Raw genomic sequence first — 27,934 nt, 5'->3', positions numbered from 1 at the left:
TCTTGATTTGTTGTTGTTGTTTTTAATCTCTGATTTGGGAACTGGCTGCTATTTATAGCCCTCCCCTTTCCCCGCAGCGGCTGGAGGCGCTGATCCCTTCCAGATGCTGGAGCCTGCACCGTGCTGGGGGCTGCGGGGGGGCCTTGGGGCAGGGCTGGGCTGTGGGGCTGGGGGTGCCGGTAAGCGGTCACAGCCGCGTGAGCAGCACCGGCACCTGCTTGCGTGCGGGATGCCGCCTGCCCCACGTCCGTCCGTCTGTCCGTCCGTCTGTCTGGGTGAGAGGAAGGGCTGGCGGTGACGCAGTGCCTGCAGGAAGTCTGCTGGTGCCCAACCCGCTCACCCCCTTACCCTGGTGTAGTGGGGGCTCTCCCCACATCCCACCCCGAGGGAGTAGGGTCCTCTGGGCATGCTGCCGGCACCTCGGGGCGGGTCGCAGCCGCAGGGCTGGGGGTCTGGCTTCATTTTGCACCCCCAAATCACCCCGGGGATGGAGAGGCCCAGCCTGGCTCCCTTTCACCGCTGCACCCCCGGCGATGGGTGGGCAGCACGGAGCCGGGCTTGGGCTGGCACAGCAGCTCCTGCTCTGCCCCCCCCGGGGCTTGGGGCGCGGGGTGGGCACGCTGCGGGGCAGCTCACCCCTCCTGCCTTCCCCGCAGCAGGGCTGGCGTAAGGCTGGAGCCGCGAAGTGACGAAGGGACGGGCTCCGCTCGTCACGCCGCTCTGCCCGCCCCCATTGCCCAAGCTTTGCCTCATCTTGCCGGCATCCACGCTCGCTTCCCCAAAGGGCCCTGCTCCGGGAACTGACGGGGCTGCAGAGTGTGGGGCTGGTGGGACCCCCGCGTGGGGCAGGGGTCGGTGCAGGTGTGAAGGGGCAGCTGATGGTGCAAACCCGCACCCACCCTCGTGCACATGCTGCCGGGTACCGCCACCAGCAGGACCCCCAGCATCCCTGTTCCCCAACATCCTCGGATGCTCCCCGCACTGCCAGGCAGCCCTGGTCCCCAGGATGTCCCGTGCTCCATGTCGACATCCCCCACCCCCACCCCAAAAGGCATGGGGAGCCTGTGGAAAAGACGAGGCCGGGCTTCCCACGCGGGGAGGATGCGCGGTGACTCAGCGGCTGGTAGCCAGGGCAGCGGGCACACAAACAGCCCGAGCACGCCACGGGGAGGCCATGCGTCAGCAGACGGAGGGTTGTGCGGCCGCACGGAGCGTGGCAAGGGGCCCCCCGACACCCACCAGCGGCTGCTGCAACCTGCGGTTTGGGTGCTCAGCAGGAGCCGCGGCAGCTGCACCCACAGGGGTGTATTTCGGGGCTGGTCCTCCCCCGTGCTTTACACACACTCCTCTGCCTTCCTCGGGGCATGGAGTGGAGTGAGTGGGCAGTGGTGGGTTATTTTAGGGCTTTTCCAGCTATTTTGGGCAGCGGCTCTGAGGCACTGTGGGCAGGGCAGGGAAGGGCTTCGGTTCTGCTATCGCAGCAGGACTGGATGTGGGATGGGGATCACGAGGCCCGGGCTTCCCATCGCACAGGAAGCAACGAAAGAGGTGGAAAGCCTGCTTTGAGGATTTTCACTCTCAAGGGCTCCATCCCAGCTGCTTTCACCCCAAACCTACAAATCTATGCCTGTGGCTGCGAAGGGCCTCAGGTGGGTCACGCTGCCCTTGGCTCCCCGTGGGACCGGGATGCTTTTTCTGCTGACTGTGCTCGCCAAGAAGTTTCCGAGAAACCCCAATGGCATGAGCTCCAGCAGGCATGCAGGGGACGTGGATGCCTGCAGCATGACGGGGACATAGCCGTGCCACGGGCACAGCACAGGGTGAGGGACTGCATAGCATGGGCATTGGGTAAGGAAGCGAGGTTGCTGGGCAGATCCTGCCCAGAAGAGGGTGAAGCAGTCCCGAATGACCCACTTTGGAGCTGTCACCGGCACGAGCACAGGAGCCGGGCACAACCGGCCAGGATGGGCATGGCACAGCTTCCAGCCCTGCTCCCGTCACGGCTGTGTAAACACTGCCCAGGAACAGCCTGAGTCATCATCTGGCTCCAAAAACACCCAAACATGGTAGCGGGGCGAGCGGCAGCTCCGGCAGGGCTGGGAGCGGCTGCAGCCGGGGCTCGGTGCGCAGCTGGGGCTTTGCGGCGGGGGGAGGCACCAGCCCCTCCTGGCAAGGCGAGCGGCAGCTTCCAGAAATGCTCCTCCTCCAGGACAGGGCGCATCGCACGTGGGGAGTGTTATCTACAAGACCCGAAGAGACCAGCCCTAAATAAAAAAACAAATGTTATTCAGTGTGGCCTTGCTCAGCAGCAGCGTGGCGGCACTTGTCGGGTGCCACAAGGCAATCTGAGCGAGACGCATGGACTTTAGCTCTCCAGGTTGATGGCTTCTCTAAATAAATACATAATAAATAAATAAATAAGGCAGAAACAGGAAGAAAGCGTTCTGGTTTTGGTGTGCCTGGGAGCTGATTCCCCTTGGATGTGGTTTGGGCTGGAAAGTACCTGTGTGGGGAGGTGGCACATCGTGGGGAGGGGAAGCTGTGGGGATGCTGAGGGCACGGCTGTGGGGCCGTGTGGGCTGCCAGGCTCGGTGAGCTGCGCGATGCCACCCCATCAAGCTGCCCGGCAGCAGGGGCTGGTGTCTAAGGAGACCCCCCAGGACCTCGGTGTCCTACTGAGAGCCCGGGGGTGGGCAGCAGAGCACTTCTGGTGCTTCACCGAGCCTCTGCTGCCCCCGTGTTACCTTCCCCACTTCCCAAACGCCCCCCAGCCAAAACATCCGGATGGGATGAAGGGCTGAGGGCCCATCTCGGGACACTTCTCCGGAGGAGACCACCCTGTGCTGCCCCATCAGGAGGGTGCTGGGGACGCAGAAGCAAGGTGTCACTGGCACGGCTCCGCGGTGCTGGCTCTGCTTGATGGTGGCGATGCCAGCCGCGATGCAGTTGCAACAAGCAGTGGCTGTTATTGTGATTGCACTAACGACAATAACAATAGTTACCTCATCTTCCAGAGCTGGTGGCTTGGTGTTTTGCCATCCAGGCTGTTCATGCATCCTGACCCCTCCTTCTTCCATCCTGTGATACTGGCATCAGAGACAACTTTCTACCCCGTGTCCAATGCTGCTGCTGAACTCCCCAAAACGCTGCCTGATCTGCACCCTTGCTTCATGTCTCCTGCATCTCTGAAGCCTTTGGCACAGGACGGCCTGGAGGATGCTGAGCAGGGGGTTTTGCTGCATTGGGATCTCGGCACCTCCTCCCGTTAGTGCAGGTCCATGCAGCCACGCTGTCCATCCACCTGGGGTGTAGCAGAGTACAGCTCCTGTGCACTGGGGTGAGCGGCGCAGCCAGCACAGCTGCTGTTCCTCGTGTCCCTGCATCAGTGAGCCTTGCCCTGTCATCTGCTGATGGCACACGGCTCGGAGGAGCGAGGGGCACCCAGCCTGCAGCCAGGATGCTTGGAGCAGGAGGATGCTGGCACATCCCCGAGCTCCATCTCCAGACCTGCCGCCCTCTCCGGCCAAATCCTCCCCATGTGCCTGGATGGGGGCCGCAGGGAGCTGAGCTTGGAGGGCTTTGATGTGCCACTTCGCTCGCCGCCACGGCTCCTGGGCACAGCGGGCTGGCACCGTCCGGCCCCGGGGCGGCAGCTTCAGAGGCGCCCGCTGCTCGCATCCCAGCACGGCGCTGCCTTGTTCTCGGCCGGCCGGGCGGGACGGTCCCCTGCCGGGCCACGTCCCCGCCGCGGGGCTGGGGGCCACGCATTACACAAGTGAGCAGGTGGACGGGGAGGGCAGGGAGACCCCGGCGGTGGCAGCTACAAAGCTGCTGCATGGCTGGAGCCATCCGAGAAATCGGTTTAATTGGGAGGAAGCTGGGAGCCGGCGCGCCGGCGGTTCCTCCATGCTGCTCCGGCGGCACCGGTGTGGGGTCAGCGTGGGGATAGAGGTGGAGATGCTCTGGGGACACGCGGGAGGAGGTCTCAGCGAGCAGTACCCACGCTGCTGGGAGGACACTAGGGACCCCGTCACAAGGAGATGGCACCGCAGCATGGATCCTCCCGAGGCAGAACCCCCCGCTCGCATCCTGCCACCCCAAAAATCCCCGAGCCCAAGCCCTGCCAAGCGGGCTGCCGAAGGGCAGGATGCCAGCCCGGACTCTCCCCATGCTTTGCATGGTCCAAAGGTCTCCCTCTGGGAGAATGAATAACCGGGCGCCAGCGAGCCCGGCGGCACCCCCGGTGCTGCAATCGGATTTCGGCTCTGCCTGGGCAGGGAGGAGGGCCAGGCGCCGGGGGTGTCTCCTGATTTTGGGTGGCGGCGGAGGGGGTGGCACCACGAAGCCGCTGGCTGTGTCAGCAAAAGGCTTGGGGGGTGGCCGGGGGAAACAGGGCAGGAGCTGCCTTCTGTCCTCCTGCAAGCCCCAGCAAAGTCCTCCCTGGTGCCCGGCTTTCCCACACTGATTTTCCTGGGGATTAATGCTGCTTCTAATGATCAATTAAACCAAATTGGCCAGGTCCCCCAGGCCCCTAAATCCTGGCTAATCCCTGGCACTTGCGTCGCTCATTCATTACACTGCGGTCCCCAGGGTGGAAGCGTTTGCTCCGAGCCCACACCGAAGCCCTGCAGGTCCCCCGAGGTGTTTGCCTGGCCCCGAGGCCTGGCTGTTTGTAACCAATTGATTTGTTCTGCTGCTGTTTTCCTCTAAACACATCTCCCTTTCTGGTCAGGAATGAGGAAGCTGGCTTTCTCAGAAGGTTTTACTGCTCAGCAGACTCCTTATCTCCTCTAATAGGGACCATTAACCCCGTGGAGCAGTCACGCTGGCTCTGGCACAGCCAGGCAGAAGAAGCTCGGGCGCTCACGTCGTCCACCAGCCCACACACACCTCCCTTAGCTCCCGCTGGATCCCCTGCCCTTGTTTGGCTTCATTTCCCACTGCTGGGCTTCCCCGGGCTGGCTTTCTGCAGCAAGGCTCTGCTTCCTCCACCTGCCTGGGGCCACGCTGCTGGAACCGGGAGGCACGTGAGGAAACGGGAGGCACGTGAGGAAACGGGGAGATTTTTGGTTTAAATGCAGGAAAATACTTTATAAGGCAGGCAGCGGCCTCCGGGAGGTGGAGGTGGATGGAGCAGCTGCTGGGGATGGTTTGAAGCCCCAAGCAAAGCCGGGGGGCTGCCCGGGGAGGCTCGCTGTGAGGGGTCGGCGCGCGCACCAGGCTCTGGCTTGGCTGCGGACGGACTCCTGGATGTAAGGGCCCATGGGGAGGAGCAGAAACACACAGCTCTGGGGGTGCTCCCCCACGCAAACCTGACCTCGGTGGACCTGGACCCCCCTCTGCTCTCCCAGCACTGCCCCCAGCACCCTCCCAGCACTGCACTCACCCTGCATGGAGCAGCTGCTACACACGGGCTCCAGCCTCCCCCAGCAAGCCTCCCACCAGCCCCTTTTCTCCCATCACATCCCACAGAATCACAGAACGGGTGGGGGTTGGAAGGGACCTCTGAAGATCATCTGGTCCGACCCCCCCCCAGAGCAGGATCACCTAGAGCACCTTGCGCAGGATGGCATCCAGGCGGGTTATGAATATGTCTGGAGAAGGAGACTGCACATCCCCTCTGGGCAACCTGTTGCGGTGCTCTGTCACCCTCCCAGTAAAGAAGTGCCCCCCTCATATTGAGCCAGAATCCCATCCCATCCCAGCCTCTATCCCCTGTCTATAGCCCCTTCCCTATCTCATCCCACCCCCTTACCCATCCCATCCCATCCCATCCCACCCCAATCTCTAGCCCCTAACAGTCTATAGCCCCTTCCCTATCTCATCCCACCCCCTTACCCATCCCATCCTCATCTCCACCCCATCCCACCCTACACCCAGGTGGGGGTCCCGGGGGTGCCAGTCCCCATTTGGGGATGGAGCATCCTCAGGGGCAGGGGGAACCGGAGCCGCGGGCCCTGCATCACATCCCGCCAGGAAAGCCCCGCTCGGCCCGGCAGCCGCTTCTCGTTATTTTTAAAATTTTAACAAATCAGCCGTTTCTTGGAAACTTCCTGATGCGGCGTGTTAACCCTCTGCAGCCCGGGCTGCCGCAGCCACGCGTGACCCTGCTGGGGGTGTGGGGTGCGGGACACACATCCCCTGTCCCACGGAGGGGACACCGCAGCCCGAAGGAGCAGGGGGCGCGGGGAGGGGGGGGGGGGGGGGGCCGGGGGGGCCGGTGCCAGCCGCAGGGAGGGGTTTGTGGCCGTGCTGCCGGTGCCATTGGCTGTCCCCGTGTCACACCACGCTGCAGAGGGCTCTGCCCACCCCGGGGAGGGGGGAAGGAGTAGCTGGAGAAAGCGGTTTTGGGGTGTGTGTGTGTTAAGGGATCGCCCCATATGCATGCCCGCCCCCCCCCCCCCCGCCCCAGCTTGCTGCAGCGCGTGTGCAAGGGGTGCGTGCAACCAGCGGGGGGGAGCACGCTTGCACACGCGTGTGCAAGCTGCACGCTGCCCCGGGGTGCCCGCAGGGCTGCCCGCGGCCAGGTCCCAGCCCCGGGCCACGGGGCCGGGGAGGGACGAGCACCCCGGGGGCCGCGTGGGCCGGTGTTTTGCTGTTTGTGCGGCGTTTCCAGGGCACCAACCGCCCCGGCCCGGCCCGGCCCTGCCTCACGCCACCCTCAGCAGCAGCAGCAGCAGGGGAGGCTGCAGGATGTGGCCTCCCCAGGGGCACCGCTGCAGCCCCTTTGCTGGCCCGGGGAGGACAGGGGATGCCGCGCCTGGCCCCAGCCAAAAGCCCGCATCCAGCATCACTGCACGCACCCAGCCCAGCTCCGACCCTCACAGGGCGCTTCAGGATGGCTGAAAAAATACATCAGGGCTGCGAGAAGCCATGGGAAAAGCTGTGGAGGAAGAGGGGAGCGCCCTGCCTGCCCCCACCCCAGCACATCCCTGCACACATCCCAGGCAAGACCTGCAGGATCAGGCCTTCCCCTTCCATAAGATGCTCTCACCTCCAAAATCCCATCTCAGCCCAGCCAGGGAGGCTGACCCCCAAATGAAGGGAACAAGAGGGGGTTCCCTGCTGGGGAGCCAGCAAGGAGCAGCACCACGAAACCCAGCGGGTTCGCAGCATCCAGGGAACACCAGCCCCATCCCACCCAGTGCCCCCCTCCCCAGCTACAGATACACAGGTCGGGCAGGCGCTTATATAAAAAAGTAGAGTTTATTGCAATTTCTAACAAAATTTACACAACCGTGTCACCGCTCCAACTGTCTGACGTCCGCAGGGACGTCCCGTCACCTGGGAACCTGGCAAGCCCTGGGGGGCGCGGGCAGGAGCGCAGCCCCCCATCACTGCTGCTCCCTCCTTTGGGCCGCCCAGTTCACCCAGTTACAGCCGCTTGTCATTCCAGTCTCCACTCAAATCCCCCGGCTGTACAGAGAAGGGCATGGCTGGCCCTGAGCACCCGCAGCATTGCGGGCGCTGCTCATGTTTGCACATAGATACGGCTACAGAAGACTCTGAACTAGTAAAACAAGCTTTTTTTTTTTTCCCCTCCTCTTTTTCCTCGTAATCCCCACGCCGACGTGCGTGCAACCACAACTGCCCGTGCTGCTCGAGAGTCAGGTTTCGGCTGCCTCCCCCCCCCAACACCCCCAAAAAAACAAAAACCAGCGCAGCAAAGGCACGGGGCTCGGGGCACGCTCCTTCCAACGGCGGGGTTCCACCGACGTGCCCGGGGGGCGCCCAGGTTTTGGCGAGGTCAGCTGCCGGCGCCTCCCCGGCGGTCGAGCATCCTCATGTGGCAGGCGGCCGCTGGCTCTGCCCGGCGGGCACGGCTCAGCGCCGGGCTCCGGCAGTCCTCCGCACGAAGGCGGAAAAACAGCTTTGTGGTTTTAGGTTTTTGGGTTTTTTTTGCAGGATGAAGTAGAAAGAGTTCCGTGGCTCTGCCCACCCCGAGGACAGAGCCACCTTACACCGCAGAACCCCCCGCGTGCGGGGCCGGGGGGGCCGCCCCAGGGCTCTGCTCCTGCGAGCACAGCACCTCGGCAGGGAGCCGCGACTGGAACTTCTCCAGCTGCTCGGGGCTGGCCAGGGTCTTCAGGAGGCTGTTCTCACGCTCCAGCTGGGAGTTTTTCTCCAACAGTTCTTTGATTTGCTCCTTCAGGACCTCCACCTCCTCCCGCACTGCATACATCAGATGGTTTTTCACAAGGTCCTGCAAGAGGAAGGAGCAGGACCCGTCACGGCGATGCCCTGGGGGTGTCTTCCCAGGACTCTTCCCCACGGGCTGTCCCTCCCCCCCACCCCACATCACCCCACCCCATCCCCCACACTCCGGTGCCCCCCAGCCCAGGGTCCCCATCTCCCCACCTCCGGAGGCACCCGCATCCATCACCCCCCTCCCTCGGGTGGGGCTGGCAGGCTGCAAGTCCCCAGCAGCCAGGGGACACTGCTTGTCCCCCACACCCCCCCGGAGGGTCCTTCCCATGTCCCCCATGCATCCCCCCCCCCCTTTTTTCCCTGCGCACTGCGGCGCAGCCAGAGCCAATGAGCTCTGCCAGCTGCAGCAGGCAAACAAAGGAGCTGCTCTGCCCAGCAACAGGCTGGGGAGCGGGGGGACCCCCAGCTCCAGGGGAGACACCCACCCACAGAGCGGGGACCCCCCCTGCACCCCCCAGTGGTGACGGAGAGCTGCGGCTCACCATTGCCTGCTCGATCTTGTTGTCGATGGCCACCACGCTGGCTCCGGAGGCGCTGGAAGAGAGCGGAGAGGGAGGGCGTTAGCAGCGAGCCCCCAGGGATCCATGCACCGGGGTGCACCCCCCCCTTCACTGGGCATCCATCAGAGCCCCCCCCTTCACGGGGCAGCAATGCAAAGAGCCCCCCCCCCTTCACGGGGGGCAACTCCCCGGGCTCCCCCTTCACCGGGGGGGTGGGGGCAATGCCTGAGGCTCCCCCTCCGTTGCTGGGGGGCAACGCATCTGGCTCCCCCCCCCCCCTCCCCTCCATTCACCAGGCCTGCCCCTACCTGTTGTCCAGCTTCACGGAGACCACGTCCCCCCCCAGCAGAGAGGAGAAGAAGGAGATGGAGAAGTTGTGGAGCTGGTACACAGCCACCTCCATGGGGGACTGGTACACGCCGGTGCTCATGGCTGCGGGGAACGGCGGCGGCGAGGAGCGATCGCTGCGAGCGTCGGGGCCGGGGCGCACTGCGGGCTCCTGCCGCCGCCCCCCGCTTATATGGGCGGCGGGCGGGGTCGGCGGGGGGGCCGCCCCCAGCCCCGCAGCGCCGCTCCCGGTAACGCCCGGTAATGCGGGGGGCTGCCCCGGTACACCGCGCCCCCCCCCCCTCGGTACTGCACCCCCCGGTGCTGCACCCCGAGCTGCGCAGCCCCCCCCCCCCCGACCCTCACCACAACCCCCCCGCCGCTCTGACCCCCCCCTTTCCCCAGCCGCAGAGCCCCGCGGGCAGCCCCCGCTCTGCAGCTGGAGCCCCCCGCTCGCTCCGTGCTGCCCCCCGCGACCTGCACGGGTGGTGGGGGGGGGGGGGATGGGGTGGGGGGAGCGCCCCGCAATGGGGGGTCAGGGCCTGGGGGGGCCGTGGTGCAGAAGAGAAAGGGGCTGCAATGGGGGCGCGAAGAGAAAAGGGGGGCGTAGGAAGAAAGGGGGTGCGCAGGGGGAAAGGGGGTGCGCAGGGGGAAAGACGGCAAAGCTAAATGGAGCGCAAACCACAAACAAAAACGTCGAGCAAAACAAAACCGGACTGGGGAAAAAAAAAAATCAAAACACCAAAAAAAATAAAAAAATAAAAATCCACCGCCACAAACACAACAGAAACGGGAGTGCAAAACAACCCCCGGGTGCAAAACAAACCCCGGGGCGCAAAACAAGCCCGGGGCCAACAGCGGCCCCGCCCCGGCCTTGCATAACCCGGCACGGCGGGGCCGCGCCTGGGGGGGGAGCCGCCCCCCCGCGGCCGGGGCCGGGGCTGCAGCGGGGCCGGAGCCGGCCCTGGCCCGGCAGCGGTGCCCCCCCCCCTGCCCCGCGCTGCGGGACCCCCAGAGCTGCGTCCTGGGGGAGGCTGGGGGGTCCTCGGGGTGTGTGTGTGTGTGTGTGAAAGCAGCCAGCAGCATCCTGCGTGTGCACACGCGTGTGCAAGCCCAGCGGTCGCAGCGTTCCCCCGGCCGCACGAGGCCCCCCCCCGGAGCTGACTCGGCGATGCTGTGGAGCACCCCAAAAACCCGCATCTGGGGTCGGTGCCGCAAGGACGGACGCAAACCGTGCCCCGGCCTGATGGCGGGGACACACGCAGGGACCCCCGTGTCCCTCCGCACACTGCCCCGTGACGGCACCACCCTGACCCACGCGAAGCCCCCAGGCAGGCGCTGACCCCCCCCGGGACCCCACTCACCGGTCCCTCCTCCTGAAGAGGCTCGGGGAGTACGGCGGGGGGATGGCCATGCCCCTCTCCGGCCCCTCTGCTCCCCGGTGCTGGCAGCGATGTCCGAGGGATGCTGGCAGCGTCCTCGGGCTGCGGGGAGGGGACGCGGGCACGGGGTACAGACGCTGGGGGGGGTGACCTCAGCCGTGCTCAATTGTCCCTTTCAGGGGCCAGCGTGCCACCCTGAGCTGGGGAGCGGGCGGGTGAAAGGCGCTCTGTGTGACAGCCCCCGGAACGCCGCTGCGCGGGGCAGGACGCGCTTGGTGGCACCGTGCTGAGGCCCTCCCGTGGCGGGTGCCCACCCAGCCCCGGTGCCATGGGTGCTTGGTTGCTTTGGGGCACCCCTCCCAAGTGAATCGGGAAAATCTGGGCTGCCCCCAGCACTGCAGCACTGAGGGAAGCCCCCAAGGATTGCTCTGGATGGCTCCCATCCTTCCCAACACGCACATGAGCACGGGCGCAGCCCACTCATTCCCCCCCACACCTGCGTGCCGTGCCATGTATGCACACACACACACACACACACACACGCAAGCCTAGCACATGCATCTGTGGCATGCACACGTGTGGATTTCGCAGCCCACGTGCATGCACCTTGCACAGAGTTGCACGCCGTGCGTGCACGCACATGCATGCACGCGCTTGTGCGCGCATGCCCCGCAAGCACGCCCCTCCTGCGTGCACGCTAACCCATCCTGCAGGCACGTTGCATGGCAAGTGCTGCTCACAGCAGCCCTCCGTCCTCAGCCTCCGTTTTCCCTCGGCCCCAGGCCCTTCCCGCTGCTCCGTGGCAGCGCTTCTGGCTGGCTTGCTCTCTTCCAAGGACTCGGTTCAATAGGAGGAAGGCCCTTCAGAGGGTCTGAGGCGTGGGAAATGTTTATAGCCTGGCCTCGGAGAGGCTGGAGAGCAATACGGGAAAGGCACCGAGCCAGAGCTGCCCAGCGCAGCCAGACCTCCAGCTCAAAGGGTCAGAGCGGAGGGGAGGGGGGGAGAGGAAAAGCCACTGCTTGCAAACACACAGCGAAGAAAACCCTGCCTTTCACAGCCCCAAATCCCCAGTGTCGTGCTGAGCCAGTCGGCCACCTCTGGTTTCCTCATCCTGAGGACCTCAGAGGGCTCATAGACGCCCCCAGCCAGGGCAGGAGTGGCTGCAGGGCAGAGAGCAACCCCTCTGGGGTACACCTGTAGGTGTGCAAGCTCTGAGGTGCTGCTGGTGGCTTTGCTAGACCCCAAACCATGGGACCCTGGAGCCGTGGGACAGCGATCGCAGTCCTTGCAAACACCAAGCGAGGGTTTGCAGTGGGGACGGCTGGCGGAGAACCTCTCCTGCCCACCACCGTATGAGGATGGTGGCACGGGGGGACTCCCCGGACCTGTGGGGCTGGGGGAGGCTGGGGGGGGGGGGGGGGGGCCCTGGCAGGCTCCCCCGTCCAGCTGTTGGGCGGCCTGCTTCCTCTGATAAAGGTACTTGGCCGTACTCCCAGTTCTCTGCGCGCTGGCGTGCGAGCGCACACCCCAGCGCCGGCCTGCTGAGAGCTGCAATTCTCCTTTCTTTCTCCAACTTTGTCACCGGGCCCCCTTTCTTCCTCCCGTACCCCACCCCCCAGCGCACCCCGGTAGCATCCTGTCTGGTTTTGGGGAAGCAGGGACAGAGAGGACGTGGCCGTGATGCTGAAGGGCCCATTACAGGAGTGCCCGGCTTGCTAATTGGGAGGCAGCTCATTATAATAATGAGCGGACAGGAGCTGGGAAGCCGCACATCAGCACCCCGGGCAAGCTCTTCCCAGCATCCAAGGAAACCCCGGAATCCTTCAGCTTCTCCTCTCAGTGGTGGCACCCGGGCTTGGCGCTCACTGTGGGGGACGCTGGGCGCTGGGGGAGCCTCAGAAGCCCCCGAAGCCGGACAGACGGACGTGCCAAGCCCAGACGGACACAGAGCGCTGGGGTCGGGAGCAGGAGAGGAGCCGAGCGCCACCAGCCGCCCCCGAGGAGGTCAGGCAAGGACGGGTGCTGGAGCTGCGCAGCTTCAGCAGAGCCTGTTATTAATACCCTGCCTGGCCTTTGCGAAGCATCCCGGGCATTTCGGAGCCAGGACGCGTCGCTGAAACCCTGCCCTCGCTGACATTTCAGAACAATAACAACGCGAAAGCAAAGGGGCTGCTAGCAGGACCTGTAGCTGCGACTGCTGCGATCCCCCATGGGCCCAGCCTTGGCCACCAGCTGTGCGCGGGCACGTGCCACCACCTGGGGACAGCCTGAGGCCATACCCTAACCCTAACCCTAAACCCAACCCTTAGCCCAGCTCCAATCCTAACCCCAACCCTAACCCTCGTCCTAACACTCACTTTAAGCCTAACTCTAACCTTAACCCTAATCCTAATCCTAAACCTAACCCTAGCCCTACACCCTAACCCTAGCCGCAAACCCAGTCCTAACCCTAACTCTTAAACCCAACCCTAAATCCAACCCCACCCTTAATCCCAACCCTAACCGTAACCAACCCTCACCCTAAAACAAACCTTAGTCCCAATGCTAACCCCAATCCTAACCCTAACCCTCACGAAAACCTTAAACCCATTCCTAACCCTAACCCTGACCCTAAACCCAACCCTAACCCAACCCCAACCCTAATCCCAACCTGTCCCATAGCGCTGCCATCCCCACAGGAGCCGCCAGGTGGATGGCTGGACTTGATCTTAAGGACCCTGGGCTCCCCACCTGCCCCCGGAGCGGTTCTGCACCCCCCCCCCCCGACAGATATAAATATAAACGCAGACGGAGGGTGACAAACTCCTGTCCCGAAGCCAGCGATGTGCAGTGCCTGGATAAATATAACTTGGTGCTCATCGGCGGAGCATGGCTTTGGGGCCGACTGCAGCCTCCATGCCTCTGTGGCCCTCGCCCACGTGCACCCGGTCTTGCACCCCAAAACCAGCGACGCACCCGCTGCACTCTGCAAGCGGGGTCTCGTTTGCTTCCCCCTCGCGTGGGCTGTGATGCTGAGACCCCGGTGACCCCCTCGGCCACAGCCTCGTAGGAAAGGAGCGGCCAGCTTTGTCCTGGTGGGCTGGGGATGCTCCCGCGGCCACCTCCCTGGGCAGCGCCGTCCCACACCCACCCCTCTCTCACGCCCGCGCCCGCTCCCGCTGCCTCAATGCCTCCTTGTTGCTCCAGCCCACTCGCCGGGCAGGAATGCGCTCCCTGGAGCTGCCCTTTGGGCCGTGGCATCGCTGCTGCCAAGGGACGCCAGACGGACGGGAACAAGCGGTGCCGTGCCGCAGATGCCACCCCGCGCGCCTCCTGCTCGCCAGCCTGACCCCGTGCTTGGAAAGCGGGGGCTGCAAGGTTCCTGCGTGAATCTGTCCCGCCTGCCCGGCCCTGGCTCTCTCCTTTTCTTGCCCAGGACCAGGGGAAGGTGGCACGGGAGGGGGAAGCCCTTTCTGAACGTGCGCTCTCCGAGCAGGCGGGGTTCTTGCAGGAGCCTCTGCGTGCGGAAGCAGAGGTCTGGAGCATCCCTGCCTCGTGCGTCCCGGCAGTGAGCAAAGAGCACAGAGAGCCCTGCAAGGACCACGCAACCTGAGGGAAAACCCCCGAAACAGGCTGGGAATGCTGAATGCAGGTTGGCCGGGCCCCCAGCATGGTTCTGACTCCAGTACAGGCTTTGGCCCCGTGTGAGCGAGAGCATCCACGCAACCTCCTCCTCCTCCTGTGCCAGCGCAGGAGCACATCAGCCACGACAACGGCCACCAACCTGCTTGGGTTCCCTGGTGCCAGCAGCGAGGGTGCCCTTATCGGGCATGTTATCGGGGTGTTCCTCCGGCACCCACAATCCCCCGCTCCGTGTGCTATCACCTCTTGGGTATCTTGGCGCATTCCCCAGGAGGAGAAAGTTCAGGCTGGAGCAAAACAGCAGCGAACGGAGGTGTGGGCACACAACTGCCTGCGAACGGCACCGAGCGCAGCCCCCGGGACATGGCATCGGCAGGGCACTGGGGACGGGGTCGGGCAGCGTGGGGCACCGATGTGCACCAGTGGGCAGGAACCCTGCTCCCCCAGCACCTGCGCTCGCTCTCCACCTCGGCAGAGCAAACCGGTGCTCACCAGGGTCCTTCCCCAGCAGGGACCAGCCCAAAAGCGGGCAGACCGTGCCCACGGGCACTGCTGCTGCCTTCCCTGGGGGAGCACCCGGCTGCTTGGCTCCGATCCCCAGCCCTCGCAGCGTGCGCTGGGGATGGTCTCGCCTCCCTCCCCTGCCCGTGGTGCCAGCTGGCTGCAGCATCATGCCGCCGAGGGAAATCTCTGCTTCTCGCCCCAATTTCCCTCCCGCCCAGGCTGCTTCGCCGTGCAGCCGGGTGCTTTGGCGGGCAGCCCAGCCCCTCCTTTCCCACCTGAGCATGGGCCCCGTGTTATGCAAGTGCCAGAGGAGCCGAGGGTGGCTCGGGAGGAGCAGGGACCCTGGGTGGGGTGAGGCAGTGCGTGTGCCCAGCTGGCCACGCAGGTGCCACGGGTGCAGCACCGGACCCACGCGGCTACCAGCGTTTTGGGGGGATGCCTAAAGTAGCACCAGGTGCCCCTTGCCCAGTCTTTGGGGGGGTAAAGCCCCAGCCCACGGGGATGGCACCAGCCCCAAGGCTTGGGTGATGGGAAACACCACCCAGGCCAAACCTGTCCCCGCTGTGTTTACTGCGAGGGAAGCTGCTGAAGGAGCAGGACATGGCAGCGGGGCTCCTGGGCTCCCCCCCCCCCATCTTCTCACTAACTCCAGAGGTGGCTCCGGAGGCGGCACAGCTTCCGAGCGGCAGCTGCCCCTGTCCTGTGCAGGATGGCTGCCCACGGCCCTGCTGGCAGCGTCTGCGTGGGAACGACGGAGCCAGGGAGACGACCACGGGGCTGGGGACCAAGGCACGCAGCCGGGGGCCACCACCGCTGCCCGGCCACGCGCAGGGCACCACCGGCCGCGGGACACACCTGCGCCCTGCCACCCCACGCGTCCTCGCCGGCGGCACCCACCTGTGGAAGAGCAGCAGGATGGAGAGCAGGGTCTGGTCGATGTTCCTGTTGCAGATGCCCTGGTTGAAGAGGTAGCAGGGGTCCCGCACGACGGGCTCCAGCGAGTCCTGGCGCATGATGGAGCTCAGCTTGTCGGTGTTGAGGTTCTTGCGGACCAGCTGCTCCTGCAGCTGCCGGAAGCTGCTGACGGTGGGGCTGCCCGGGTTGTTGTTCTCGCCCCCGGCCCCCTCCTCCGGCCCGCTCCGGTTGGCCAAGTCCAGGCAGCAGCTGCAGCAGTCCAGCCCCACGGGCGACCGGCACTCCTCCGCGGGCGACGAGGACATCCCGCGCCCCTGCGCGCCGCCGCCGCCGCCACCGGGCCGCTCCTGGGGCCGCGGTAGGGCGAGCGGCGGCAGGACGCGCCCGGTACCGAGCGCCGCGCACAGCCAGCCGCCCGCCCGGCCCCGGCCCCGGCCCCGGCCCCGGCCCCGCTCCGCTCCGCTCCGCCCGGCGCTGATTGGTAACGGCGGCCCCGAGCGCCCGGCCGCCGCCGCTCCCCGCCCCGCCGCCGCCGCCGCCCCACCCCGGGCCGCCCCGCGGGAGCCCGCCCCGCCGGCACCCGCCGCTGCCAGCCCGGCACCGCCCCGCCCGCGGCCGCTGCCAGCCCGCCCCGGGGGGGCGCCCCGCCGGCAGCCGCTGGGGGCACGCGGTGACACCGGGACCCGCTGACGCTGCGCCCCGTGGGGCACCACCCCGCTGGCACCCACTGACCCTCCGGGGACCCACGATGCCGCTGGGAACCTAGTGCCACCCCCGTGCCACTCCAACCTGTGGGACACCATCCCACTGGCACCCACTGACCCTCTGGGGACTCACAACGCCACCAGGACCCAGTGCCACTCCACCCCACGGGACACCGCCCCACTGGCACCCGCTGACTCACTGGGGACGCGATATGACGTTGGGACCCGCTGCCACCGTGCCCCGCGGGGCACCACCCCACTGGCATCCACTGGCACCTGCTTGCCCACTGGGCACCCACTGTCCCTCCACCCTCAGGACACAGCCCCACCAGGTGCCCGCTGCCCCGCTGGGCACCCACCACCCTGTCACCCCCTGGGACACTACCCCACAGGCACCCATGGCCCTGCCACCCCCACCCTGCGCCTCCTGGGGTGGAGTGTGGCCATCAGCCCCCAAGGCTTCGGGCAAAGCCCCACGTGGCTCTGGAGGAGAAAATGGAGAAGAAAAGCCCCCGGGTGGCAGAAAAGCCTGGAGTGACCCAGCAGCACCGCTGCAGCTGGAAACCCTCGGATCCAGAGCCAGAAAGAGGCTCAGGAGGACAGTGCACGAGGGAGGTGGGCGGAAGGGTTTATTTGCCTGCGGGACACCAGGGGCAGGCAATGGGAAAAGGAAATTTCAGCAGAGGGGAGGAGAAGTGACTTCCCTGGCAGTCCGGCACTCCGGTGGGAGCATCTCCCACAGCGAGCTGCAGGCTGGCCAAGAATGTCTGGGGCACGTCACGCTGCCCTGGAGGTGATGGGACAGGGGACAAGACCGGCGGAGATGTGGGGGCGGCTGCCCTGGGATGCTGGGAGGGGTAGGGGGGCACTGAGGTCCCAGCTGGGGACCACACGCCCGGGGCTGGCTGCTTTCACCGTCCCTGCACGCGTCTGGGGAGGGGTCCAGGAGCTGCTGGAGAAGGTTTGGGCCAAGGAGCCCGCAGCAGGCAGCAGGGGAAGGGAGGGCAGGGGGGAGGATGTCCGCACGTAGGCATTGCAACGGGATCGATCAAGGGCAGCAAGCAGAGGGTCTGAAGTGCACGGGAGCGATAAGGAAAGATAGTGCGGGTCAAAAGCCGGTTGGCGGGGCAAAACCACCCAAAGCAGCAGGCCAGAGGCGGTCCCGGCGGCACAGCACGGGATGCTAACGGGGCTGCTGATGCCGCTGGAGGGAAGGCAGAAGTGTTGGATAAACATTTCTGTTCCCTATTTGGCAAGAAGGAGGAAGACGCGCTCGCATCACATGAAGATGAAGCACTTCCCGGCCCATCCGCAACCGAGGAAGGCGCAAGGCGACGGCTACCGCGGCTACGCAGCCCTGGGAGCGGCCGAGAAGGCCCCGGCTCTCTTCTCCCCACGCCCCCGGCCGCAAGCCGGCTCCGAAAAAAGGCTCGGGGAAGCCCCACGCGTGGCCGTGGGTGCCCAGCAGGAGCCGCGGGCGGCTGCTGCCATCCCGTGGGCGCCGGGAGAAGGGCATCGGCCGGCGGCAGGGCTCCGGGGTTGGCGGAGACCCGCAGGGGCCGGGGCCGAGCACCGGTCACGGAGCGGAGGTGGCTCCGTCCCCCCCCGGTGCTCCCCCAGCCCGCTCCCTGCTCGGCCCTTTCCGCTCGTGGGGCCGTGGGGAGCTCTCCGTGGAGAGCTCCGGGGAGCTCTCGCGGCTGGCAGAGGAGTGGGGCTGTGGGTGCCGCCCGCTGGCCTGGGGGCTCCTGTGGAGTTCCCCTGAAGGCAGCAGGCACCGGGGCTTCCCAGGGGAAGGAGAAAAGAAAGAGAACGCTTCCCCCGCCCTCCCCCCAAAAATCTTCCCCTTTGCCAAGCTTTTGGGGAGCTTTCCCAGCCGTTCCCAGCCCAGGCCACCTCCCCTACCCCTGCCCTGCAGCCCCCCAAGGCAGAGCAGAGCTACGCTCCCCCCAGGGCCCTATATGCTGCCCCAAACCGGGCGGCTTTCGCCGGGGCACCCACTCGCCCCGCAGCTGCTCTGCTTGCATAACCGGGCGGCGGTGAGTCACGCAGCCCGCCGCCAGCCGCGGATGTTTTCCTCCGCGCGTAACGCTCCAGCAAACCACCTAAAATGCCCTGACAGGCCCCAGCCCAGGAGCTCCTCGGCGCACGTGGGTCTCCACGCGCCGTCCGTCCCGCTCCGCTGCCCTCAGGGTGGGCGCTTGCGGTTCAGGAGGCCATCGGCCACCTCGGTGCACGCTTTCGGCTCCGACGCACGCTGACGTTAAGCTCTCCGGGCGCAGGCTGAGCAGGGATGGAGCCACACTGACCGGCTGTTTGAGGGGTTTTCAGTGGGTTTTGATGTGCGGAATGGGCTTCACGTTGCTCTGATGAAGAAGAAACACCTGTGCCGGGGGTGTGAATTCTGTGGCTGCGATTAGAGGCATTATGCTGCAGCGCTAAACGCTTCTCAGGGTGCCACCGAGAAGGAGCGGAGGCGACAAGCCGCCCTGCAGGAGATGCCCCCCTCTGCTGTGCTCCCCTCTTCTCACTCATTAGCTCCTCTGCCTTAATTTCCAGCCCATGCCTCTTGCCTTGCGCCGTGCACTGGGGCAGGCCACCCCCACCCTGCCTCCTGCTGGTGTCCCCGTGCATCAGGAGTGTCACCGCGTCCCCCTCTCCACCTGCTCCAGACTGCACAAACCCAAGGTGACACACCGAGCTGCTGGCTCTGGAAGCCTCTCCAGCTGGCAGGCGGAAGGAAGGGGACGTGGGGCAGCAGGGAGGCGGTGGGGAGCAGGGCGTGGGGTGTGGGCGATGCCTCGTCACGCGTGTTGTGGGGTGGGAGGGGACGCGGTGGGGCTGCAGGGTGGTGGCAGCATCCCCAGCTCCCCAGCATGGAGCACGGCGCAGCGGGTGGGAGGGGAACGTGGGCCCCCGCGCTGCTCCCGCGCACGTGGGCGAGCACTTCCCCTCCTCGTCCCCTCCTCTCCGCGGGGCTCCTCTGCTCTGCGGTCGGTTTTGGCACTCGTGGCAGGTACCGGAACGTCTTATTTCTGGTGGCATTTGAGAGAGCGTACACACAGTCACCAAGACATTCGCTCCTCTCCTTGGGGATTCGCAGGCTGTTTCCCCATGGCAATAAGCTCCAGTTTTGAGCATTTTGAATTGTGAGTGATGCTTTTGGCTGTAAACCCATCTTCCAGTCCTTTCAGAGGGAAAGACCTTGTCTAGATAGAAAGACCAAAGTGGGTTTGTAACACACAGCTTTGCAATAGCCTAAGGGATGACCCCATTAATGCCGTCGCTTTTCCTCATATCTGCTGGTGGAGGATGAGCCAGGCCCATCCTTTCTTGTAGCATAACCCAACATCTTGATGCAAAGCAGGAGCTGGCCCAAGACTCTTCGTTGCACATCCTTGACCTGAAAGCACGCCCTCGTTTGCAGTCCCAGCACCCCAACAGGGATTGCGCAGCCCCGACGTGAACGATGCAGGTGAGGTGTGGGTCCGGACATCCCTGTGGCTGCTGGTGGATCTCCAACCTTGGGGCCACCAGGGGAGCCTGGTGCAGCAGCCACTTCCCCTCACCTTGGCTCCTCGGGGCAGGATGTGCTCCTCTGCACAAGGAAATAAACCCCAGGACCTCCAGGGCTGGAGGCTGTCACGCCCGGTGCCCCGTGGGACAGGTGCCACCCCAGGAGGTGCCAGCTGCAAACAAGTCCCCTTGCTGGTGCCACCACAGCCCTGGCCCTGCTGGCTTGTCTTTGGGGGCTGCACATCACGAGGTGGGAGCATGGAGGGCCACAGAGATGTTATCCCTGGAGTGGCCCATGTGCATCCTGGGGCTGTCCCATCTAAAGCTGGCAGGGTCCCAAGCAGGTCCTCATTTTCTGAGCCTCACTTGGATGGCTTTTGGGTGTTTCACCCTACCCAGGTACCTCCCTCAGTGTCCTACACCTGCCTTTAAACCCCTAGTGTGAGCAAGTAGCAGGCAAGCAGCTTGGAGACCTCCATGCCCTGGGCATCTGTTGCAGCATCCCAAGGAGCAGAGCCCTTGCTTGGACCTCAGCCATTGGTTGCACCCAACGCCAAGCCGATCCCAGCCGCCTCCTGCTGCGAGGCTAGCCCTCCCCTGGCAGGGACATGCCTGCAGGGCTGGCAAGCTGTAGGAGCTCCATGACCTAGATGGGGCTGCACATCAGAAAAGGGCTGTGTGAGTAGGAGGTAATCCTCCTGCACAAAGACCTGCCCAGCCCATGGCACGGCCATGAGCTGGCAGCCAGCAATGGCAGCACCTTCTGCTCCTGAAGAGGGTGACCACGGCTTGGGCCACCATCCCTGCAGGGATGCCCATAGCCACCACATCGAGCCCAGGAACCTGGTGGCATCCCATGGGCTGAACCCATCTGAGGGATAGGGTCAGGGATGCTCCAGGGAGGATGGGGATGGGAGATGCCCTGCATGCAGGCCTGGCAGCAGGTTTCAGGTGTGTGAAGCAGCTCCTTCCTTCCTGCACCGCTGGCCCACGGGGAGGAGAGAGCGCTTGTGTGAGTGGGATGGATGGGCTCTTCCTTCTGCCTTGCTGAGGGTAGTGGGGCAGGCATGGCAGGACAAAAGTTTTCTTGCTGCTCTGAGCCTGGGCTGGGTGGAGGCCACTTGTGGTGGGTTCGGGTGAGGTCCTGCACACCCTGCCTGGGGCATCCCAGCACCAGACCCTTGGGCCAGGCAGCCACGAGTCCCAGGGAAGACCCATCCCACACCCAGCCCCCTGAGCGCCCTCAAGTGATTAAATCCCTGCCAAGCAATTCCCTTCCCCGGGAAGCTCCCGCAGTTATGGGATAGCTTCTTCCCTCCCCTTGCTGATTTATGGGAGATATTATAATTTATCAAAAAGGCAGAAGCGGCACCGTTGCAGTTATCGTTCCTAATTCCATCTTTAATTAGCACCGGTGATGGGTTGCCTGGCCGTGGCACTGCCAGGAGCACACACCCCGACGCACTCATTTGAGTGACCACGGAGATCAGGGGTTTATTAATACAAATGAAGACGCGTTACGCTCAATTGTGTGCAGGATCTAATTTAATTGTGCTTGAACGCTTTTCCAATCAGCATCAAAACCGACGGACAAAGCCTCATTCTTGCCAAGCTTGCTTGTGGTCAGAGGATGAAGACAGAGGCTGCCCAAATTGTGGGCACCCCTGGGGTGGGCTAAGGCTGTCCAGCATGCAGAGCACCCAGTGGGGACCTGTGGCTCCAGCTGACACCTCAAAGTGATGAGGGCCCGTGGGGAAGGCCCTCCTCACAGCCCACTTGGCTCCTTCTGCCTCCGATTCTGCACAGGAGGCGGTCAGGGGAGGTCCCGGCAGCAGCGAGGATGAATTAGCATCAATTAGGAGCCGTATAACGAGCGTGTGCAGCACGCAGGTGGGGTCAGGCTGCCGGGAGCAGAGCATCCTGCTCCCACGCCTCACGTGGAGGCAGCTGGGTGGCAGAAGCACACCGCTGGGCTGCAAAGGCGTTCGTTGCGTGCGGTGCGGGTCTGCCATCGGCTACGTGCAGCCATGCGAGGGAGCGGATTTACCAACACCAGCACAGCCACCTGCTCGGGAGCAGGAGCGTGGAGCCACGCTGCACGGAGCAGGGGTGCCTGTGCTTGTGCGACACTTGTGCACACTTGCGCACACGCACCAGCCGGCTGTGCCAGCCCCTTGCACGCCCGCCTGGAGCACACCGCGATGCTGCTCCCGTGCACGCGGGCGGACACGCGTGCACGCGGGCACACGCGCTCTCGCGGACGCCCACCCGCTCCCACCCGCGTGTGCTCTCCGCGCGGGGGCACCGGAGCCGGGCTCCAGCCCTGCCTGCGGCAGCCGCCGGGTGGCAGCAAGTCCCCAGCGCTGAGCCAGCGGTGCCCCCCCCCGCCGGGCACGTCCTGCACCGAAAACCTCGTGAATTCGTGGGGTTCCGCAGCAAACGGCTTCCGTGCCTTTGCACAGGGGCGAGCAAAGCGCCTTGGCCCCGTGCCGGGCGTTTCGCACCCCCCGCCCCCCCCGGCCCTGCTGGGACTTCGCAAGATTCACGAACGCCCCTGAAACGCTGATGCAGAAGCAGGGACACGGACGTGTCAGTAGCATGATGCAATTTAAATTTTCCCCTGCAAAATAAGCTGGGGGCATGCTGCAGGGGGGGCATGGTGAGGGTTCACAAGGCTGGGGCAGAGCGGGAAAAAAAAAAGTGGCATAAATTGTTTATGAATGAGATAAAAGGTTGGTTATAGGTTTTATATAATTAAGATAAATTAGCCATTATGTAATGCACACTTAACGACACCCATTGGGTCTGTCTTATGTGTGCAGCCAGCCTTAGGATGAAGTGCTGCTGGGATCACAGAGGCAGCACAGAGGGGTGTAGAAAGGTGGGGAGCAAGGGGGAGCTCGCCCGTCTTCCCCAGGCTGGAGCATCAGAAGCCAGCAAGCAAGGCTGGATCCTTTTCCATCAAAGCCTCATTATTCAGATTCAAGCTCCTCGTCCTTCTCCAGAAAACAGCATGTCAAGGAAAAACAAAGACACCAGCGTCGGCACTCTCCTGGGAGGAACGTTAGGAGCGATGGCTTCAGCACCAAGCCTGTGTAATACAGGGGGAGCCTTGCGGTGGTTTGGGCTTTGACTGGAGCCCCCAGGCAGACTTCGAGGGGATTTGTGCCCCCAGCCCACATCCCTTTGCTGGGTTTTGTCTCAGGGGCAAATCCCAGGTGGCAGAAGGAGCCCCCTGTGAGCTGGGGGAGCCGCCAGCTCACATCCTCCGGTGCTGAGAGAGGGTGACCAGGGCCACGCACTCGGGGACAGGAGACAGCAGCTCGTGCCCTCCCGTCACACAGTCACACACGCAGCCACAGCTGGGGACGCAGGGCCGGCTTCCAGCCCCGTGCTTCCACCCCATCCCCTCCGGCTCAGCTCCAGCTACTGCTTACAGCATAACTTTCAGACTTTTAATTAAATCTCCATGAAACAGCCATTCAAGATGCTTAATTTAAAGTGAGAGCTAATTAATTTTATGGGCCTTGGCCGCGTCTGCTTTATTTCTGAATTGATGCCCGGGATGGGATGGTCGGGAGCGCATTGCGCTGTCCGACGGCTCTCAGAAGCTGCCCAGGCAATTACGGTGTCTGCATGTTGCTGGCCATCTGTGGGGCTGGGGGCTCACCCCAGGTCCCACCCCAAGGCTTGCTCCCACCGCTGTCGAGATGCTCAGCAGGGTGCGGGGACAGAATTGATGCCAGGTTGGGCTCCTGGTGCTGGTCCCACACTGGGTGGACCCATGGCCAACAGAAGCAGGAGCTGCTCCACCACGCCGTCCCTGTTCCTCAGTTGTTTTTCCCCAAACGGGCCTTTTGCCCCACTTCAGAGCAGAATTAGGGCCAAACCTTCGGTTTCCAGTGGTGGCACGAGACACCCATCTGCCAGCCGGGCCCACCAAAGCTTGGCTGTGCCTTTCCAGCAGCAGCTGCCCAGCCCTGGGGCGATGCTGGTCCCACCTCGGGAGGACCACGGTGGGATGCAGCCGAGCCCGGTGGCCAGGGCTGGCCCCTCATGGTGAGGGGCAACCCGAGGTGGGTTTGCTTTCAGGAGCCTGGTAGACCTGCAGGCTCCTGCTTTACTGCTGACTGTAAAGGGCTTGGTATTAAACCGTGATTGAAAACATGAATCACCTCTCTAATTAAACAGAGCTGCTCTGTGCCAGGAAATCTCTCTCTTTGTCAGGATATTTGTTTTTAAAGGGGCATAAATCTCAGGCAAAGCTAAAGATTGGCTGCTGGACCTTTTATCGCAGCGCGGCGGTGATTTATCCTGTGCACCCTGGCACCAGAAAGGGAATAAAATTAATAATAAATATATATTTATAAGCCACAGTAAGTCTGAAAGTGCCCAAACACCCGCAAGAGCAGCTTTATCGTTCTGTAAGCTGGGCGTGCTCCGGCTGAAAGAAAATCGTGCCGAGGTCCGGCAGGAGGAGGGGGACTGAGACACCGGGGGGTGGCTGACAGCAAGGTTTCCTTCATCAGGCCAGACCTTTCCTGTGCCTCGGTTTCCCTCTGCATCACAAGGGAGGGCTGGAGCTCGCACTGTCCGCTTTCGTTTGCCTTGCTCAGAGCACAAGCTGCCCTGATTTTTGTGCTCACGGAGCCTCGCTGGTATTTACAGAGATTTCCCGGAGCATTACCTTGCCTCCACCGGCATTGGGTCAACATTGACAGAGCCTGTGAGAGAGGAGTGAGAATTCCCTGGCAAACAGCGCCGTGCGTTCACCCGTCCTGAGCTGCCACAAGCTTCCCAGCCCCACGAGGAAGAAACGTGGAGCAGACCAGAGCAGCAGACACCGCATCTGGAGCCAGGTGTGGATGTTCCTGCAAGGAAGAGTAAGAAAGCTCAGCCTCGAACCTCCTGCCCTTCGGCCTCCTCTTGCAGCAGATTTATTTGCGTTCCCATTTTTGAGGGAGCTCAGCAGAGCAGCACCTCCGTCATGCACTCAGCAGCCCCCACGGCAGATTTTGGAGCTGTGGAAGTGGGGATTTCGCTCTCTTATCAGCTGGGCTGTGAGCCCACCAGCACGGTGGCCAGCCAGCCGTTTGGCCAAGCTACACTCAGCTCTGTGCAGGCCTCTTCCTCAAAGGTCTCCTACATCAACGCTGGTTTAAAGCCTAGCAGCAGAGTGGCTGATTTTAAGCGAGTGATGCTGGAGCACCTTGCTCCCTCTCGGCCATACTTACCTTGAGCTTCAATCCACAGCCAGTGCTGCTGAGCTTCCAAAATACAACCCAGCCAAGCATCTATTCCTGCTTTAAACAAGGGGTTTTCAAAGAAGATGGGCTTCAAAACCTACTTGAGAAGTGAAAAATGACAGGCTGAAAAGGCTGGCAGAGGATGAGAATGTTGCTTGGAAGGCTTTTTAGGTGAACAAATGCTCTGAATTACTCTGGTTGTGTTTTCAAGGCAGCTTCTGCTTATCTGGGGGCTGCTCTGGTTGGCTGTAACAGCCCTGGAGGTCTCTGTCCCTGCCCAGACTCCCCAGATGGTGGGAATCACTAAAGAAAGCTTCAACAGACATTTCTGATGGTTTTAACAGATGTTTGCTGTCTGGGATACCCGGTGCTGCGGTCCCCAAAGCCAGCTTTGGTGATGCTGGACCTGTGTGCCACCAGCACCAGGCCACCGCTGGAGCCCCGGGTCTCGCCTGCTGCCCTGGGCAGCATCCTTCCTCCTGCACAGCACGGCACAGCACGGCTCTGCTGAAGGCTGGGCACCTCCCTTCTGGGTGTCCTTGGTCTCCAGATGGCGTGGAGGTGCCTGGACACCTGACATTGACACACGGCAGGACATCACCGTGCCCTTCCCTTGGTGGTACCCACTGGGTAACACCTCGCCTACCCCAGTGGGATCTCAGCTCCCTTCTGGGCAGGGTGAGCAGTCCAGCAGCAGGACATGCGGGTTTGAAATGCTCACAGCCTCCGGGAGCCACTGCGTGGCACCGCCATGCACCAAAGAAGGTGCTAATCCCATTCCTCCAGTGACAGTGGACACTCACCCATGTGTCCATCGGGAAGAGCACCAGGCTGTGCGAGTACAGCATCCTCTGTCCCCTTCCCTTCCCTTGGCAGCTGGCTCTCCCCAGGTCACCAGGCTGTCCCCAGGGCACCATTTCCCTGCCTCCATTTCCCTGGATGCCAGGCAGCTCTGTCACACCGTGCCGCCCAGGGCCATGCCCAGGCCATCGCGTGCTGTCCCCAGGTTCTCTCCAACCCACCCCTCTCAGTGTCAGCCCTCCCCCTTGGCACCCAGCCTCAGCCAAACCCGCAGCTCTGTGGCTGAGCAGTGCCTCTTTCAGCTGCAGTGGGACAGCAGATCCTGAGCCCTGTGCAGGGCACGGGTGACTTTTTCCTGCATGGACATACCTCTGTGGGGTCTAGCTCCAGAGGTGTCACACAGCAGTCCTCAACCTGTCTCGGAGGTTAAAGGAGCAGGTCCTGGAGGTGATGCTGGCCTGGTTCCTGACGGGCAGGTGAGGATATGAAGCTGAGCAGGAGCTCCTGGGTGCCCCATTCCTGCTGTACCACCGTGCTTGTGGTGCCCTGACTCCCCAAAGCAAGCGTGCCCAGCCAGGAAGCACAGATGGAACCACGCACTGTGGGGTGCGGGTCATGAGCAAGCGATGGGACGGTGCTGATCCCTCTGCAGAGAGCCAAGTGCGCGGTGTCTTTACTTCCCTTCTTCTTCCTACCACTCCAGCCGAAGCCTGGCAGGATCAGGCCTCTCCCCAGCGCTGTGGAGAGGCAGCCAGGGGAGGAGAAGCTGCAGTGGCGCAGCAGGGTGAGCAGCTTGCACAGCCCTACCCAGTTGGGTCTTCTCTTGGTGGCCGTCTGGGGCACCTGTAACCTCTGAAGCCATGGGCAGCTGCCAGCCCACCCCTCCTGGCTGCTGCACCCACATCCTCCCTGGTCCCTGCTGCCTCCTAGGGCTGCATGGCGCTGGGCTTTCCCTGGCCAAAACTCAGCCACCCCTTCCCACCTCTGCTCTCATTCCGTCCCTCCTGGCGCCACGTGAAGATGCTTTTGCAGGCCTGGATAGGGTTTGCACCGGCCAAAGCAGGAGCTGAGTGCTGAGGGTGCATGGGGGAGCCACAGCACCGGGGTGTCCCCATTGCTCACAGCAGTGGGTCCCCGCAGTGGGTTTCGGTGCAGGAATTGGAGCAGTGTGGAGCAAACCCACAGCCACGTTGTTGGGTGAGAGCCGTCACCCTGCACCCTACCAGGAGAGGTAGCTTGCAATTCTTGTCGCACTCCCTTTTGCAAAATAGCATGGATCTGGGAAAAGTGGGCTGGGGAAAGGGTATGGATGGCTGGAACCCCCCCCCTCCTTGGCTGCAGCCCTCTGCATCCACCGCTCCGAGCATCCCCTGGCAGCCAGAGCCAGCTCGTGACTCGTCGCAGGGTGGGGGAATAAAAGAAGTACGGCAACTTTCACATTAATTGCAAGTTCAATGACTGTGTACATGAATATTTAATTATGCACATCTTTCATGAATATGCACGCTATGCAAATGTCAGAGGGAAGAAGCAGTGAGATGGGGCGTAGGCGTGGATGCAGGGGGAGGACAGGCAGCGGGAGGCAGAGCTGGAACCAGCAGCCCCGGTCCTTGGGGACCCGCTTGCCCCTGCAGTCTGGCACACTGGGACCATGGATGAAAGGAGCTGTGGGCTGCAGGGGATAAGCTGGAGCTGGCAGGATGTACATCTGGGGTCCTGAGTGCACATCGGTGCAACCTGCAGGCACACGTCTCTGCAGCGGGCTTGCACCGTGCAACATGGGCCGGTTCCTTTGTGGCATGTGAGGAGACATCCCGGGCTTTCCTCTCGTCCCAGAACACATTTCCCTGCACCAGCTTCAGGACACGGCCTCTGAAAGAGCTCCAGCAGTGCCCCAGGTCACCAGGAACCAGCAGAGGCTGTAAGCTCTCAGAGCCCAGCTCCCCAGTGCCTTCCAGCTCAAGGTCTTGCTGCAGGAGGCCCTTCCACACCCAGCCGTGTCCCAGGTGTGCAGCTTGGTCAAACGGACCAAAAAGCCCCAAGGCACCAGCCAAACTCAAACAACTCACCCTGACAAAGCAGAAAATGGCCAAGCTGGGGGGCCGCCATCCCTCGAGACCCACCACACACTTTGGGAAGCGCCTCCTCCAGGGCTGCCCAGGTTTCCTACAGCCACTTGGAGGTCAGCATTGCGGGGATTACAGGAGGAGGGA

At 63.6% G+C, this 27,934-nt stretch overlaps 1 protein-coding gene across 2 annotated transcripts; it reads right to left on the bottom strand.

The window, feature by feature from the left end:
• Positions 1-7,190: 7,190 nt before the first annotated feature.
• On the bottom strand, positions 7,191-15,896 carry TSC22D3 (TSC22 domain family member 3). 2 transcript variants are annotated; one of them, XM_040572592.1, is made up of 3 exons: positions 15,440-15,896; positions 8,691-8,742; positions 7,191-8,203 (listed from the first exon to the last, which is right to left on the bottom strand). In XM_040572592.1, the coding sequence occupies exons 1-3, from the start codon at positions 15,760-15,762 to the stop codon at positions 7,958-7,960; spliced, it is 621 nt and encodes a 206-aa protein (XP_040428526.1). In that variant the 5' UTR covers positions 15,763-15,896; the 3' UTR covers positions 7,191-7,957. The 2 variants fall into 2 exon arrangements, with proteins under 2 accessions (XP_040428526.1, XP_040428527.1); XM_040572593.1 differs by lacking the exon at positions 15,440-15,896 and adding an exon at positions 9,017-9,223.
• Positions 15,897-27,934: the final 12,038 nt, after the last annotated feature.

Source organism: Cygnus olor, chromosome 13 (assembly GCF_009769625.2).
Source record: "Cygnus olor isolate bCygOlo1 chromosome 13, bCygOlo1.pri.v2, whole genome shotgun sequence".
NCBI classification, from domain to species: domain Eukaryota; kingdom Metazoa; phylum Chordata; class Aves; order Anseriformes; family Anatidae; genus Cygnus; species Cygnus olor.
Note: the sequence above shows the minus strand (reverse complement) of the source record. Positions and strands in the feature narration are given on the sequence as shown.